Raw genomic sequence first — 16,741 nt, 5'->3', positions numbered from 1 at the left:
CTACTGATTCAACCTTGTGGTTAACCTTTGAGTACCTTCACGAGGACTCCCAAGTCTCTTTGAAATTCAGATTTTGAATGTTCTCCCCATTCAAATATTCCCAGCAAGCAGGGGGAGGAGGGATGGTTCTGGTGAATGGAGAGGGAAGGGGGTGAAGTACTGGAAGACAGAGGTTAAGGGAGGGAGAATGGAGAATAGGCTAGCATAAACCAAAGAAGTCGATGTTAATGGCATCCGGTTGGAGAGTGCCTTTTTGGAAAATCAAGTGTTCCCCCAGTGGTGGGATAGTGCATGAGGCCATGAACAGACATGTGAGCATGGGAGTGGGGTGTGGAATTTAAGTGGTTGGCCAATGGGAGATCCCTGTCACTGATGAGCACAAATCGAAGATGCTCAGCAAAGCAATCTCCCAAACTGCACCCAGTCTCTCTGATGTAGAGAAAGCCACAAAGGGACCACCAGATGCAGTAGAGAATTCCCACCTATATTCAAGTGAAGTGTTGCTTTACTTGAAAGGCCCATTTGGGGCCCCATATGGTGGTGAGAGAGGAGGTGTAGGCGCAAATGTGGCATTTCCTGTGGCCCCAGGGGAAAGTGTGGGGGGGGGGTCGATTGGTGGGGAGGGATGAGTGGACGAGGGAGTTATGAAGGGAATGGTCCCTAAGGAAGCCAGGGAGGAGAGGGGAAGATATGTCCAATTGTGGGATCCTGTTGTAGGAGGCAGAAATTACGGAGGATAATGAGTTTGATGCAGAAGCTAGTGGGGTGGTAGGTGAGAGAGAACAAGGGGAATCCTGGTTATGTCTCTTGTCAAAAAAGAAACAAAGGGCTTTTTAAACTTTCTATCTGGAGGATGGTGATGTAAAGGGATTGGACATCCATAGTAAAATTAAGGTGGACAAGTTCAGGGAATTGCAAGTTAGTGAGGCATTGTTCATATAGGTGGGGAGGTATTGAACCAAGGAAGAAAAGATGGATTCAAGATAAAACAATACTAGAGCAAGTAGAAACAATGAGTCAACCTGGATAATTGGGTTTTGTCTCTTTGGTAAGAGGTAGAACCGGGTATTGCAGGGTTGAGAAACAATGAGATTAGAAGGAGGCAACCAGAAGTGATGAGTTTGGTGATGGTGATGGAGACAGTTGCTTAATGTGCTGTGGTGGAAACCTGTAGAAGGGCTAGGTAGGGGGAGGTTTCTGAGAGCTGTTGTCTGGCCTCAGCAGGTTTGATAGTGAGGTTGGGATTGATGCAGAGAGGGGTGAGGGGAGAGCATTTGAAGGAGGTGAGATTAGAATAAGAGAAGGGAGTGGTGCAGTTGAGACAGTTGATGGTCTCAGCAGCAATTGGAAATAAAAAGATCCAGAGTGGGCAGCTGGCCAGAAGGAAGAAGGCTTAAGGTGGGAGAAGGGGTCTTGGGTAGGTGGGGGGAGAGTGGCAGTCATGGAAGGCCAGGAGACACAGGCAATGGGAGAAGCGTACAGCATCATATCATGCGGAACTCATTAAGGTGTGGGCGGAAGGGGTCAAAGATAAAGCCTCTACTGAGGACCAAGCACGTTGTCTCAGAGAGTGGAAGGTCAGAGGGGATGTAAAGACTGAGCAGGGGTCAAAGTGGGAATCAGTGTAGAGGAGATTAGGGAGGTCAGAGGGTGGAGATGGAAGGTAAGGGAAGTCAAGGATAGCTCGAGGGTTGGGGAGGTCAGAGGGTGGAGGTGGAGTGTTGGAGAGGTCACAGGAGGGAGGAGGAGGCTAGGGAGGTCATTGGGGAGAGGGAGGGTAGGGGAAGTGGAGGGTTGGGGAGATCAGATGGGGAATGTGGGGGTAGGGGAGATCAGAGGGGAGAGTTAGAGGGTGGGGGGTCAAAGGAGAGTTGAGGGGGAGATGAAAGTGTCTGAGGTTTGGGGGTGGGAATAAGTGGGGAGCTCAGAGTAGAGTAAGGAGAGGTGCAGGGGGGTGGTGAGGATAAGGTATGGGGGATGATGAGCACCGAGATCGGGATTGCAGCAAGTGTCTGCGTCATTGGGACCCACATGAGAGTCAGTGTTGGAAGCTGTGGCCCAAGGGTGACCAGGGCCCGGGTGAGTGTTGGCAGCTGAAGAGTCAGGAGCTTTGGAGGGTAGGTAACTGGGTCCCAGGCTGAAGTAAGTACATAGATGAGGCCTCAGGAGCTCTGTTAGGTGGGTGGCCGAGGCCTGAGTTGGAGTCAACAACCAAGACGTTGAGAGCTCCAGAGGGTGGGTGGCCGAAGCCCAAGCTGAAGTCTGTGTCCAGAGCAGCGGGAGGTCCATCCACGGGTGGGACACCGGCTAGAGTTGGTGGCTGAGGCTTCAGGAGTTCTGACAAGTGCGCAGCCGGTGCTCCACTCCCATGTTCACATGCTTATCCATGGCCTCATGTCCTATACCACCAAGACCACCCATACATTGTAGGAGCTCCATCTGGGCACTCTCCACCCGGATGGAATTAACATCTACTTTGGTTTCTGCTAGCCTACTCGCCGTTCTCCTTCCCTTTCCATTTGTCTTAAATCCAGGTCTCCACCTACTTCCCTCTCCACTCACAGAGCCATTCCTCCTCCCTTGCTGTTGTGCCCTCTCTCCCTTATCTGCCTATTACGTCCTGCCTTTGGGACAGTGCTCTTGCCCCTCCTCCCCGACCATTTTGCTCGGGCGCCTGCTGATATTTTTTCATACCTTGTTGAAGGGTTCAAGCCTGAAATGTTGATTCTGTATCTTTATCTTTGCTACATAAAATACACTGACCAGCTGAGTTTCTCCAGCATTATGTTTTTACTTCAACCATGGTGTCTGCAGACGTTCATGTTTTACTTATATTAACAGAATGTTAATTGATCACCTAGACTGTATGGTAACAGTGATCAAGTCATTGAATTAATTCTTTATATCAGTGTAAACTTGACGCATTTTTACATAGGTTTTGACTTTGGAATGCGACAGAATGGAGATAGAGTGAATCATGTAAACCTTCCACCTTGGGCTCGCAATGACCCCAGACTCTTCATCTTGATTCACCGTCAAGCCTTGGAGTCGGACTATGTTTCACAAACTATTTGCAATTGGATCGACTTGGTATTTGGAAACAAACAAAAGGGGAAAACTGCAGTTTATGCTATCAATGTCTTTCATCCTGCAGTAAGTCTCTATCTATTCAATTCTTAGAGTTCCTGTATGAATTGTCTCCAAGGCTTCTAGCAATTTTTCAGTGCAGAAAATAGTTCAGTGCTGTATTTTTTTGTTGAGTATTGCAATAAAGAAAAAAATATCTGAATTTTTAAAAAAATGTATGTAAAATGGAACTGATTGGTTTAAAGTTGGTGTTGTGTGAGTGTTTTGTGGTGGGAAACATCTTTTCTCCCTGGATGCTGGGAGGGAAATACTCTGTGTTTCGATGATTGACTACTTTTTCCTAATCTCTATTTTTGCATAACATGCAAGCACCTTTTTTTTAAAAAAAGGTAAGATGTAATCCAATACAGGTGCCAAACCTTTTATTCGGATTTCCAAAAACCGGCAACCTCCGAAAACCAGCACTTCGGTGGATGACATCTGCTCATCAAATATGGAGTTTGGCGCCAAACATGACCCTCGCTCAACTCCTGTGTATCCCATCACATTCCACATTGATAATTTGCGGTATCATCACTTAATAAATGGCCCTTCATGGCACAAGTGTGATAATCTCTTTATAAGAGCCACCCCCCTGTCAGACACCATGGCTGATTAGCGCAATCGTTAATCTGCAATAAGATCCTCTCCCTGTTGAGCATCATCACCACCTGCCCTCCCAGTCGACACTACCAGTCAGAAGCCTCTGTGAAGCCTATGAACATGCCAAAGAAAGCTGCAGAGTCCCCTATGGGTAGCAGTGAGATACAGAAAAGGAAGCATCTTCCATTATCGATTGCGCAGAAGGTGCCATTATTCCGGAAGCTTGAGAGTGGTGTATCTATGCATTGTCTAATGGAAAATGATGGTGTTGAATGTCCACCATATATGATTTGAGGAAACAGAAAAAACAGTTGTTGAAGTTTTACAGATGACCACAAACTGATGAATAAAAGAAAAAGTAGGGAAAAAATGTAGATATTGACCGAGTGCTTACTGAATGGGTGCAACGATGAAGTGAAAGCATGCCATTGACTGGACTGCTTGTAATGAAACAAGCTTGAAAATTCCATAAAGAACTGAACCTTGAGGGTAAATGTGAATATTCACATGGTTGGCTGCAAAAAATTAAGAAGTGTCATGGTATCAAATATCTTAAAATTTGTGGTGAAAAAGCTTTTGCAGATTATGATGCCGATGAACATTACATTTGATGAATTTGCCGAAATGATACCTGATCAAAACCTTAGCCCAGAGCAAATTTAAAATGCAGATGAGACCGCTCTCTACTGGTGACCCTTCCTAGAAAGACATTAACAACCACAGATGAAAAAGCACCCTCAGGTTTCAAGGACTCTAAGGACAGGGTGACTGTTCCTGGGTATGCAAATGCTGCAGGTACACACAGGTTAAGGTCAGCGGTGCATTGAAGAAGCCAACATCCTCGCTGCTTTAAAGGTGTAGCAAGGTTAACTGTGCATTATTATGCCAATAGGAAAGCATGGGTAACACGAGAAATTTTTACTGTTGGTTCAATAACCACTTCGTACTGGTTGCATGTGCACACTTGTACGGAGGCTGGCCTGGAAGAAAACTACAAAATGTTATTGCTCCTAGACAATTGTCTGCGCATTCCCCTGCTGAAGTTCTTGTGAGAAATAATGTGTTTGGCATTTACCTCCCCCCGCTAATACACCCTTTGTGACCAAGGAATTTTATGCTCAATGAAGAGCAACTACAAGGACTTTTTTCTGAACTGTGCACTCGACGCAGATGCATTAAAGACTTGAAACTTTCTCTCTAAACTTAAAGGATGCAATTTATGCACTTGTTAATGCATGAAGAAATGTAACTGAAGCAACATTAAAACCTGCTTGGCATAAACTTTGGTGTCAACGATGCTCAATGAAAATGAGCCTACAGTGAAGACTTTGAAGGTTTTCGTGTCAGTAATGAGAGGAGGATGATCGCTAACCTCACTGCCTGCGCCAAAAATGTTGCAGCAGAAAATGTAAACATGTTAGAGGCAGCTGACATCGAAGAAGTGCTCAACATTGACAATGATGCACCCGTTGTGTGATGGGGAAATTGCTGAAATGGTGTGACATACCGATAAGCATGAGGAGAGCAGTGATGAGGATGAAGACATTGGGCGCACAAGTGAAAAAATATCCATTGATGATAGGGTTAAAATGTGCAATCAGTTAATTGGCAGGATGGAACAACGTTCATTTATCAGTGAGCATGAGATTATGTCTTTTTATTTAAAGAGAGACTGCTTAGAGAGAAACCTCATTCAAATAAACAGACGACATTAGCAGAAGTCTTTAAAAAAGAGTTCATTCTAATATAAGGTTTGAGCTGTAATGAGCGTCTACTGCATTTGCACTGTTTGAGACGTGTGCACCAGTTTTATTTTGAAGTTTTACTTTAAAATAAAAAAACATGCTAGTGATATCATGGTATTTATTTCTCTAAATTCATTTAACACTCCGCCTCCCCAGTTTTGTGTGATTTTGAATCATCACATTTGCTTAAAGAGACTGCCATTTTAAAATGAATCCGAAATCTGGAAGATTTCGAACAACGGCAGGTATCTGGTCCTGACGATTCCGGATAAAAGGTTAGGCACCTGCAGTGCTATTCCTAGTTTTTTTTTCTTCATCCATTGTGAGGGTTTTCTTGTGCCAAGCAACTCATGGATAAAGTACTCAAGCCATGTCAAAAGCATATCAGTGTGTATTTTTGCATAAATGATCCAGTATTGCCCAGACTTATCCTGCTTTAATATACAACCAATTAAAATAGCCTTTCACTAATGTTAATTCTTTCCATTGTGATCTTAAATACATTCAAAGAATGATAAATAAAAATACAAATTAAAATATTGCCAATAGTCAAATTCTGAACTAAAACCAAATGATGAAAGTGTAGGTAGGTAAAGCAACACAAACATTAAAAAAAAGCTCTTCTCAAAACGTACAAATCAGAAATATTTGCTGTAAAATTGCAAGGATCATAAAGTTCAAGAGCTGAATTTGCATTTGTAGTTGTCTTGTCATTGATATATTTTTTAGTAATCATTAATTTTAGCCCTGAAATTACTGCTGTTTTTCATTGTACTCAAGTACATGTGCAGTGCTAAACAGTAAGAGATGGAAAATTGAATTATTGAATTCATTGGATAACTTTTTCCAAGTGTCGGTACATACTCGATGAATAGCCTCTTATACTGTTTGCTTCTGGATAAAGTTTGTGATTTTATTTTTTATCTTAAATGGCTGCATCATTTTAACTGGTCTTATGGCACTGTAATTGACGAGTAACATCTGGACAGCTGTTAACAAATGTGATGTGATCCCTGGGTTGCAAATTTTTAGCAAGTTACAATCTTAAAAATGTTAGTAATTGATTAAAACAATATAAATCTGGTTGCCACTGAGAAAGATTGATGCATTCCAACTTTGGAAGGACAGCTCCCCATATGGGATGAAAAGAAGTTGAGATAATTTCTTTTTATATTTCTTCTTAGTCTTTCCCCATGTTTGGTTCTCCATTCCCCTAACCTGACTCTCTAACTAAAAACAAAAGCTTATTTCAAAGATCTGCCTCAGAAAAGGCAGATTAAAGCAGCTTTATATTGATTTTCTGTTCGAGGAGTTCCTTTGGAAAAGATCAGGCTTGTAATATTTATATTCAACAAAAATATTCAATTTCTAATCAGCTTCGATTGGTAATTGAAAACAGCTGATATTCCAGAATGGTCAGTACCTGCTCAGGAAAGATTCTGTTCCTTATTGATGGGCAATTCTGAGGCATTTGAGAGCAAAAGAAATCATAGGGGATTTATGTTGCCATGGTCAAGAAAAAGTTAATTTTTCTTCTTTGCTTCTCTGTGGCATTTCCCTTAAAATTTTGAACCATTTCAATTTTAGACCAATATGCTGAAGGATGAATCTTTCAATACAATGGGTGGCACAGTGGTGTTGAGGCTGGTGCAGTTGTTTCATAGCTCCAGTGACATGGCTTCAATTCTGACCTAGAGTGGTGACTGCATGGAGTTTGCACATTCTCACGTGATCACTGTTTTCCTTGATGCTCCAATAACCTCCCACATTTCAAAGGCTTGCTGGTTGTAAGATTAATTAGCTACTGTAAATTGTCCTTCAGTTTAGGTGAGTGGTGTGGGTCAGAATAACTGGAAGAATTGATTATTCTGAGAACTGATAAAATGGGCCAAATGGTCCCCGAGTATGTCTTATCAAAAATAGGAAATATTTAAAATCAGTTTTACAATAAACTTTCTTCATATTCTGCTGATAGACTTATTTTGGCATGGATGTTTCTGCTGTTGAAGACCCAGTGCAAAGACGAGCCCTGGAAACCATGATCAAGACCTATGGTCAGACACCTCGGCAGCTCTTCACAGCTACTCATCCAAGCAAGCACGGGCCTAGACTGTCAATGGAAGGGGAGTTGCCTGCAGCCATGGGTCTCCTTGTTCAGTTTGCTTTCAGGGAGAGCAGAGAGCACAGCAAAGAAGTCATCTACCCGGTATTTATTACAGGCTGTTATGTTGTATAAGTAATCCTTGCATTTACAAAATAGAGGAAGTTAACTTCCCCAGTCAGTTTACAATTTATTTTGGAAGAGATTGGATGGCCACTCTGCTTTCCTTATCTAAGGTATTGAATGTGCTCTGCATTTGTAACTGGTATCGGTTACCTTTTATTAAAAATTTAGTTGATTTGTAAAATTAAGGCCGAAAAGAGCTGCAATTAGTGTTTTAAATTTTAGGGTTGTCACTTGACAGAGCTCCTTTCTTGTTTGCTATTTCAGTTCTATTTTCAATCATTTATTTTCAAATTTAATCATCATAATGTAAAATCTTGGACCATATACCATATATCAGAGAACTTAGACTCTTTCAACTGCAATTTTTCTTTCCTTCAAAGCTTGTGAAATTTTAATTGTCCATTTAATCAACAGTTCAATTAGTTTGCAAGTTTGGTAATTACAAACTACCAACTTCTAGTCACATTCAAAAATTCCTGTTGGGCTAATCTATAGAGGGATTACAGTGATTGTTTTTCTTTAATATCATACAAGCAGAGTCCTCTATCGTGGATTAAAGGATTGAAGTGGGGTGAATATGTGGGTTCTCCCAGTGCACCAGATCCTGTAATTTGCTTCAGTCAATCCCATGGAGAGCAATTTGGATTACTACTAGCATTGCCAACCAGAGCCATCTGTGGTCTATCAAGAAAATTTTGTCTCATGATGACATACAGCAAAGAGCAAGGTATGTTCTTCATTCTACAAAAGGTTTCCAGGAATTGATAGAATGACTTGGAACTTGGAGCACAGTAGAACGGCAATAGCTGGACCTTGCTGATAGTTATGCTCTGTGTGAGTTGCCTTCTCTCCATTTTAGTCCTTCAGTAAATCCTCTTATTTCCTTTATCTACATTTAGTTTACAAGATTTCTCTGTTGTTTCACCTTTTGTACCTTTATAGCATCTATAGGAGACGACAATATATTGCCGACATTTCAGGCCTACTATATTCACACCGTGTGCAACCTATCATGCTTCACTGTCAACTATTGCCCAGTGAAGGTAGTGATCCTTAAGAAAGTGGTGATGAACTGTGATAATGTTTCTCATAGGTACTCCCACAGTATTAATAGTCCCCAACAACCTTAAAGGAAATCCAGTTGATAATCAGGATGGTACAACTCCTTAAAAAAAAATACAACCTGTACCCACAGGTTGTAGTGAATGTGATGCAAATCAAGCAGATTGCTCTGGTCCAGATAGGATGGAACTCTTAATTTCTTTGGAGTACATTTGTGCAGCAAATACAGAATTAAAAGCAAAAGTGCTGGAAATACTCAGGAGGTTAACCAGCATATGTGGAGACAAAAGCATAGTTAATGTTTTAATTGATAATATTTCTGGATTGCTGGCTGTGCCAGTGAAGATAAGAATATGTACATATGGTGAATGAATGTGTGGCAGAAGAATTGGTGCAGAGGGCGGGGTTTCAGATTTGTGGATTATTAGGATTTCTTCTGGGGATGACATGTATAAAAGGGACAGGTTACACCTGAATGACAGAAGGGCCAATGTCCTTGCAGGTAGGTTTGCTATAGCTTTTGGGGAGAGTTTAAACTAGGTTGGTTGGGGAATGGGAGCCAGAGTCTTAGCTCAAATGATGGAAGCAGTTGATGTAAAATTAAATGCAATGTGCAGTGAAACAGTGAGGAAGGATAAGCAATGGATATGGCATAGGTGATGTCAGTTAGATGGGTTGAAATGCATTTAATGCTTGAAGAATAAAGGCAATGAACTTATTCATCAGGGCTAGGGAAGTGGCATTGCTAATTGGGGATAGTATCACACCTGCTGAAGGGGTACATCGTGGAGCGATTATCTGCTGAGTCAGTGTGAGTGGAAGTTAGAAACAGCGATCACTCTATTGGCATCGTACAATAGGTCCTCCAATAGCCACCAAGGAGCAGATAAGTAGGCAGGTTTTGGAAAGGTGCAGAAATAACAGGGTTGTTGTCATGGGTGACTTCAATTTTTACAATATTGAATGGTACCTACCCACTTAGTGCCAAATAGTTAGATGAAACAAAATTAGATGTGTCCAAGAAGGAATCCTGACGTAGTACATGGACAAGCTAACCAGAAGAGAGTCCATATTGGACCTTGTACTGGGCAAAAAACTTGGTCAGGTGATAGATCTCTTGATAGCGAGCATTTCTGAGATAGTGACCACAGCTCCCTGACTTTTAGCACAGCCATGGATAAGGATAGGAGCAGACAAAATGGGAAAGTACAATTGATGGAGGTATACATAATGTTGTAAGATAGAAACTTGGGAGTGTTAATTGGGTACAGTTATTCTCAGAAATGCACAGTAGAAATTTGGAACAGCATGCTGTTGTGCAGAGGGACTTGGGAGTGCTTGTGCATGAATAAACAAAAAGTTAGGTGGCAGGTGCAGCAGGTTATTAAGAAGGCAAATGGAATGTTGGCCTTCATCGCTAGAGGAATTGAATTCAGGAGTAGGGAGGTAATGTTGCAACTGTATAAGGTACTGGTGAGACCGCACCTGGAGTTCTGTGTCCAGTTCTGGTCTCCATATTTGAGGAAGGATATACTGGCTTTGGAGACGGTCCAGAGGAGGTTTACTAGGTTGATCCCTGGAATGAAGGGGTTGACTTATGATGAAAGATTAAATCATCTAGGATTGTATTCGCTCGAGTTCAGAAGAATGAGAGGAGATCTTATAGAAACATATAGGATTATGAAGGGTATGGATAGGATAGATGTAGGAAGGTTTTTTGAGCTGACCGGGGAAACTAAAACGAGAGGACACAGTCTCAAGATTCGGGGGAGTAGATTTAGGACAGAGATGAGGAAAAATAGTTTTTCCCAGAGAGTAGTGAATGGAATTCTCTAACCAGGGAAGTGGTTGAGGCTGCCTCATTAAACATATTTAAAATTCAGTTACATGATAGAGGAATTATGGGATATGGGGAGAAGGTAGATAGGTGGAGTTAGGTCATAAATTAGATCAGCCATGATCGTATTGAATGGCGGAGCAGGCTCGATGGGCCATTTTTGGCCTACTCCTGTTCCTACTTCCTATGTTCCTATGTTTTTGAAAGACTTGCATTGGGTTCTGGATAGGTATATCCATGGGTTAGAATGGAAGGGTAAAGGAACCATGGTAGACATGATAAGTGGAACATTTAGTCAAAAGGAAAAGGAAGCATAATCGAGGTTTAGGAAACAAAAATAAGGCAGGGACCTCGAGAATTATAAAGGAACAAGAAAGGAACTTAAGAAGGAACTTGGGAAGCTAGAAGGGGAAATGAGAAGGCCTTGTTAAGTAGGATTAAGGAAAACCCCAAGGATTTCTACACAGATCAGAAAGACATGATGACTAGAGTGAAGGCAGGACTGCTGAGGAATAAAGGAGGTAACAAGTTCCTAGAGGAGGTGATGGAGGTCCTTAATGAATCAGTATGGTCTATGGAGAGGGACCTTGATGAATCTGAAGCCTATGAAGATCAGGCTAATGTGATGGCATATGTCAAAGAGAAAGGTAATGTTGGAACTTCTAAAAATCATTCAGATCGATAAGTCCCTGGGGCTGGACTTGATATACCCCAGGTTGCTATAGGAAGCAAGGAAAGAGATTGCTGGGCTGTTGATGATTATCTTTGTGTACCGGAGATAGAAGGATGCAAATGTTGTTCCATTGTTCAAGAAAGGTAATAGGGATAATCCTGGTTATTATTGGCCAGTGCGTCTTGCAGCAGAGGTGGGAAAATTATTGGAGAACATTCTTTGGGATAGGTTTTACGCGCATTAGTCTTATTGGGTTAGACAGAATGGCTTTGTGAGGGACAGGTCATGCCTTGGGTCTAATTGAGTTTTTTGAGGAGCTGACAATACAAGTTGATGATTATAAAGTAGTAGATGTGGTGCATATGGATTTTAGTAAGGCACTTGACAAGGTTCCCCTCAGTACAGTGCCCTCCAAACTGTTTGGGACAAAGACGTTTTTTTTCCTGTGCTCCACAGTTTTGAATTAAACAATTCACATGTAATTAAAGTGCACATTGCAAATTTTATTCAAGATTATTTATATGTATTTTGGTTTGACCACATAGAAATTATAACACTTTTTATACATAGTTCCCTCATTTCAGGACACCATAATGTTTGGGACATTTGGCTTCACGGGTATTTGTGATTATTCAGGTATGTTTAATTGCTTCATTGGTGCAGGTATAAGAGAGCTCGGTTTGCTTCTCAGCTTTTGATCACCTTGGGAGTCTGTAGTTTCAACATGAGGACCAGAGTTGTACCAATGGAAGTCAACGAACCCATGAGACTGAAAGACGAGAATAAAACAGTAAGAGACATCACCCAAACCTTAGGATTACCAAAATCAACTGTTTGGAACATCATTAAGAACAAAGAGTGTGCTGTTGAGAATCAAAGGGACTGGTATGCCAAGGAAAACCTCCATTGATGATACAGAAGAATTCTCATCACATTGAAGAAAAATCCTTAAACGTATGTCCAACAGATGAGAAACACTCTTCAGGAGGCAGGTGTGGACATGTCAATGACAACTGTCTGCAGAAGACTTCATGAACAGAAATGCAGAGGCTACATTGCAAGATGAAAACCATGGCAAAGGTCATATGCTTTAGATCTTGGGCAGTTCCTTTACATCTCCACACTTTGCTCTTGCCATCACTCTGAGATAGTTAATCTCAGTCTCATCTGTCTATTAGACCTTTTTCCAGAATTCTGCAGGCTTTTTAAAATAATTGTCCATTTGCATCTTGCAACGTAGCTTCTGTATTTATTTTAATGAAGTCTTCTGCCAACAGTCGTCATTCACATTATGGAGGGCATTATAGGCTCATCCAGAAAGACATGAGGCATGGGATCCATGGAAACTTGCCCACAGAAAGCAGAGGGTGGTAATGGAAGGTGTACATTTTGCCTGGAGGTTGGTGACTAATGGTGTTCCACTGGTATCTGCTCTAGGATCCCCGCACTTAGTGATTCTTATAAATGACTTGACGATGAAGTGGAAGGATGGGTCAGTAAGATTGCAGATGACACGAAGCTTGGAATGTTGTAGGTAGTGTATAAGGTTGCCATAGGATATTGACAGGATGCAAAGTTGGATGAAGAAATGAAAGATGGAGTTCAATCCGGATAAGTGTGAAGTGATGTACTTTTGAAGAATAAATTTGAAGAGCACATGGTTAACTTTCTTGAGGTCTTTCAGTGGGGACAGGAATTATTTGATTTTGGCAACAGTGCGGAGCTGGAAAAAGCTAGCTTTTACTTCTTGTCTTATTTGTCAAACTTGAAGGTGGAATTGAATATCACACCAAGGGATTTGACGTGTGGTTTAATGAGGGTGGCTAAGTTGCCAAGGATATTGGTGATAATTTTGGTGGAGTTAGGGGGGTGCAAATAGGATGATCTCAGATTTGCTTTCATTTAGCTGCAGGAAGTTTTGACCAATCCAGCACTTTATGTCCTCCAGACAGTCGATGAGGCTGGTTATCTTTGCTTAATCGTTGGGCTTCAGGGGAAGATGGAGCTGGGTGTCATCAGCATAGCAGTGGAAGGAGATACTGTGTTTTTGGATAATATGGCCAAGGTAAAGCATGTATAAGGAGAAGAGAAGGGGGCCCGGAATAGACCCTTGTGGGACACCACAGGAAAGGTAGCAGATGAGGATGAAAATTTGCCCATGTTGACTGAGAAAGTCCTATCACTAAGATGAGATTTAAACCAGTTCAGGGCCGTGCCATTAACACCAACCCTCTACCAGAGATGTTCTATTAAAATAGCGTGATTCACCGTATCGGACACTGCACTAAGGAGAATTAGAATGGCGTAGCTTCCTGAGTCAATAGTCAGGAGCAGGTCATTGTATACTCTTGGTAAAACAGACTCTGTGCTATGGTGGACCTTATAACCTGAATGGAATTTTTCAGATGTGTTGTTTTGATGTAGGTAGGGCAACAATTGGCTAAGGACATTTTTTTTCAAGTACCTTTGACAGGAATGGTATTTTAGAAACAGGTCTGTAATTTTTGGGTTTGGAAGGATGTAGGTTGGGTTTTTAAGGAGCGGCTAGACCACAGCGCACTTGTAGCAAATTGGAACTGTCCCAGTGGCTAAGGAACTGTTAATAATAGAGAGGATACTAGGGCCCGATATATCAAAAACATCCCACTGGAGTACACATGTCAAACTCAGGCCTCCAGGCCAAATTTGGCCCGTGATATAATTATATTTGGCCCGCAAGATCATATCAAATATGTATTAGAGCTGGCCCGCTGGCTGCCGCGCCAGTATAGCGCATGCACCGCTAATACTACAAATCCCAGAATGCTTTGCAAATGCGTTGGCGCCGGCCCGTCAGCCCGCTAATCGCCCCCACCTCCTCTCTTTACTTTCATTGGCATCTGCGACCTGTCGCCCAACTCACATGTAATAAACCCCTTACGAAAAATGGCCAAACGAAAGACAGAAAACAGGACCTTTCAAGACAGGTGGGAGGCAAACTCTGACCCCAGAGTTTGATGAACTTGCATCTAAGAAGAGATGCCAAGTATCTGGTTTAGACCCAGGTGCATCAGAGTAAATCACAGTGTAGCAAGCTAAGCTTGGATTCATATTTTCTTTGGTTAACTTTGGACTGTTCATAGTTGAAAGATTGGATTTTCATTGAAGTAAGTTGTTATTTTTTTGACTTGATGACTTGTGAAAAAAATACATTTAAAAGGAGCTTAAAGGCTATAGAGAAATATTATTTATTGAATATTTTATTTCTCATTTGTTAATGCTTCTTCTGGAAAGAGTTTAACCAAAACTATTATTTAGCATTTATTTTAATAAGAAAAAGTTTAACATTACATATGTTGAAAGAAGAGAAAACATGCAGATGTTGTTGAAAATTTTCAATAAGTATTTAGTTTGGCCCATGACTTAGTCCAAGTTTTTAATTTTGGCCCTCTGTGAATTTGAGTTTGACACCCCTGCTCTGGAGGGAAATGGGGATAATGTTGAGGGGGCAAGTTGTTGACTTCATGGTGAACACAATCTTTCTAAGGGTGGGTAGTGTGATTGGGCAAAAACAGTCCAGGTTGGATTAACAGAGCTGTGGTACAGTTAGATTGAAGATGGAGGGGGAATATTGGTCCTGATGTTCTTGACTTTATTTATGAAGAATTTATTAAATTCTTCACATTTGTTAAGGGAAGCATCGGAGTTGGTATTAGGTACGGGACCAATGATTGAGTTGATGGTATTGAACAAGATTTTGGGAGCTGTTGGAAATTAGGTTGGCAAAGTATTTTATTCTTTCGTCCTTTACTGATTCTTCGAATGTGTGCAGGTGTTTTTCAGAATTTCAAAGGAAATTTGTAATTTGTCTAGCTTCACACATTCAGCTATCCTGCACTCCCTCCTCAGGGCTTTGATGATGTTATTAGCCAAGGTACAGTCTTTAGCTTGGTTTTTTTCTCCTTGAGTGAGGCTACGATATTCAGAATAGAAGAACAGATGGTATTAAATAGGGTCAAAAGTTCCTCAGTGTTGAGGTGAGGATGGGGGAATCTCCATGGTGTAGTTCTTGGGGCAGCTATAAGGGCCTCTGAGAACCGATTCATGATTTGCGAGTTAATGTAATGAGAGTTGTGTATAGGAAGACTAGGTTTGTTTGGGGAGCAAGGCAGGGCTAGGTTGAAAGTAACTGCTGTATGGTCCGACACACAGTAGTAAGGAGCAGGTCATTATATACTCTTGGTAAAACAGACTCTGTGCTATGGTGGACCTTATAACCTGACTAGAATTTTTCAGATGTGTTGTTCTGATGTAGGTTGGGCATCAATTGGCTAATTGTTGTTAATAGATAAATCAGACAACAGGACTAGGTCAAGAGTATGAGTGGGTCCTTTTGGAAGCAGTTCCAAGTTAAAGGACTCAACTAGGTACATGAATTCGCTTACAAGAGGTTTGGTTGGACAGCACAAATGGATATTGAAATCACCATGAATCAGAACTCGATCAAATTTGGGCATGGTGTTTGAAAGGATGTCTGCAAATTGAGTAATAAAATACTTATGCATTTTTGGTGGGTGATATACCAGAACGATTGAAAAAGGGGTTAACTGTGCCCACTTTAATTTGTTGAACTTCGAAGGAGGAGAAATAGCCTGAATTCAATAAACAGCATTTATATTGATTTTTGAACACAACTGCTAAAGCCCCCACACCATCCAGAAGGTCTGAGCATATTGAGAAAGTCACAGTTGTGCAGGCAAAGCTCATGCAATATATATAACCTCTTGGATCAATCTTACGGGTTGGTCTTTGTCAAGAACTTGTCAAAGGACTTTCAGTAAGAATGAGGAGGCAGCATTCAGAGACAAAGTTCAGACACTAACAAACTGGTGCAGAGCAAACAACCTGTAAATCAATGTTAAAAAAACAAAAGAGATGGTTGTCGACTTCAGGGGGGCCCAGGGGATCACACTCCCCTGACCATTGATGGCTCTACCATTAAGGTTATCAAGAGTATCGAGTTTCTTGGAGTGAACCTGGCGGAGGAGTGAACCTGGCCGAGAACCTCACCTGGTCCCTTAACACCAGTTCCATAGACAAGAAAACCCAGCAGCATCTCTACTTCCTGCAACGGCTGAGGAAAATCCATCTCCCACTCTCCATTCTCACTATATTCTACAGAGGATGTATTGAGAGCATCCTGTGCAACTCTTTCACCATCTGGTTTGGAAGCTGCACCACCTCGGGCCTCAAGACCCTGCAGAGGATAAGGAAGTTACTGGGAAAGACCATTGGGGAACCTCTTCCAAGCATGAAGGACATCTACTACACTCGATGCAAGCGGAAAGCAATAAACATTGTGAAAGACTCCACACGTCCCGCATTTGTACTGTTCTCCCACCGTAGCACTCAGACTCTTGCATCCAGAGCAGGAAAGACCTTCCCCCCCCCCCCCCCCACCAAAGCCATCAGGCGATATGGACAGTGTG

The 16,741-nt window shown here is 41.7% G+C and overlaps 1 protein-coding gene across 6 annotated transcripts in view; it reads left to right on the top strand.

Annotated features, from left to right (window-relative positions):
- The window catches only part of lyst (lysosomal trafficking regulator), a 344,523-nt gene that overhangs the window by 304,750 nt on the left and 23,032 nt on the right, over positions 1-16,741 (top strand). For 4 of the 6 annotated variants that reach the window (XM_069885166.1, XM_069885164.1, XM_069885167.1 and 1 more), the window contains 3 exons: positions 2,936-3,153; positions 7,450-7,680; positions 8,236-8,428. In XM_069885166.1, the coding sequence (XP_069741267.1) occupies positions 2,936-3,153; positions 7,450-7,680; positions 8,236-8,428 (642 nt within the window). The remainder of the gene's footprint in view (positions 1-2,935; positions 3,154-7,449; positions 7,681-8,235; positions 8,429-16,741) is intronic. The other 2 variants (XM_069885165.1, XM_069885168.1) reach the window with 1 other exon arrangement.

Source organism: Narcine bancroftii, chromosome 6 (assembly GCF_036971445.1).
Source record: "Narcine bancroftii isolate sNarBan1 chromosome 6, sNarBan1.hap1, whole genome shotgun sequence".
Classification (NCBI taxonomy): domain Eukaryota; kingdom Metazoa; phylum Chordata; class Chondrichthyes; order Torpediniformes; family Narcinidae; genus Narcine; species Narcine bancroftii.
Note: the sequence above shows the minus strand (reverse complement) of the source record. Positions and strands in the feature narration are given on the sequence as shown.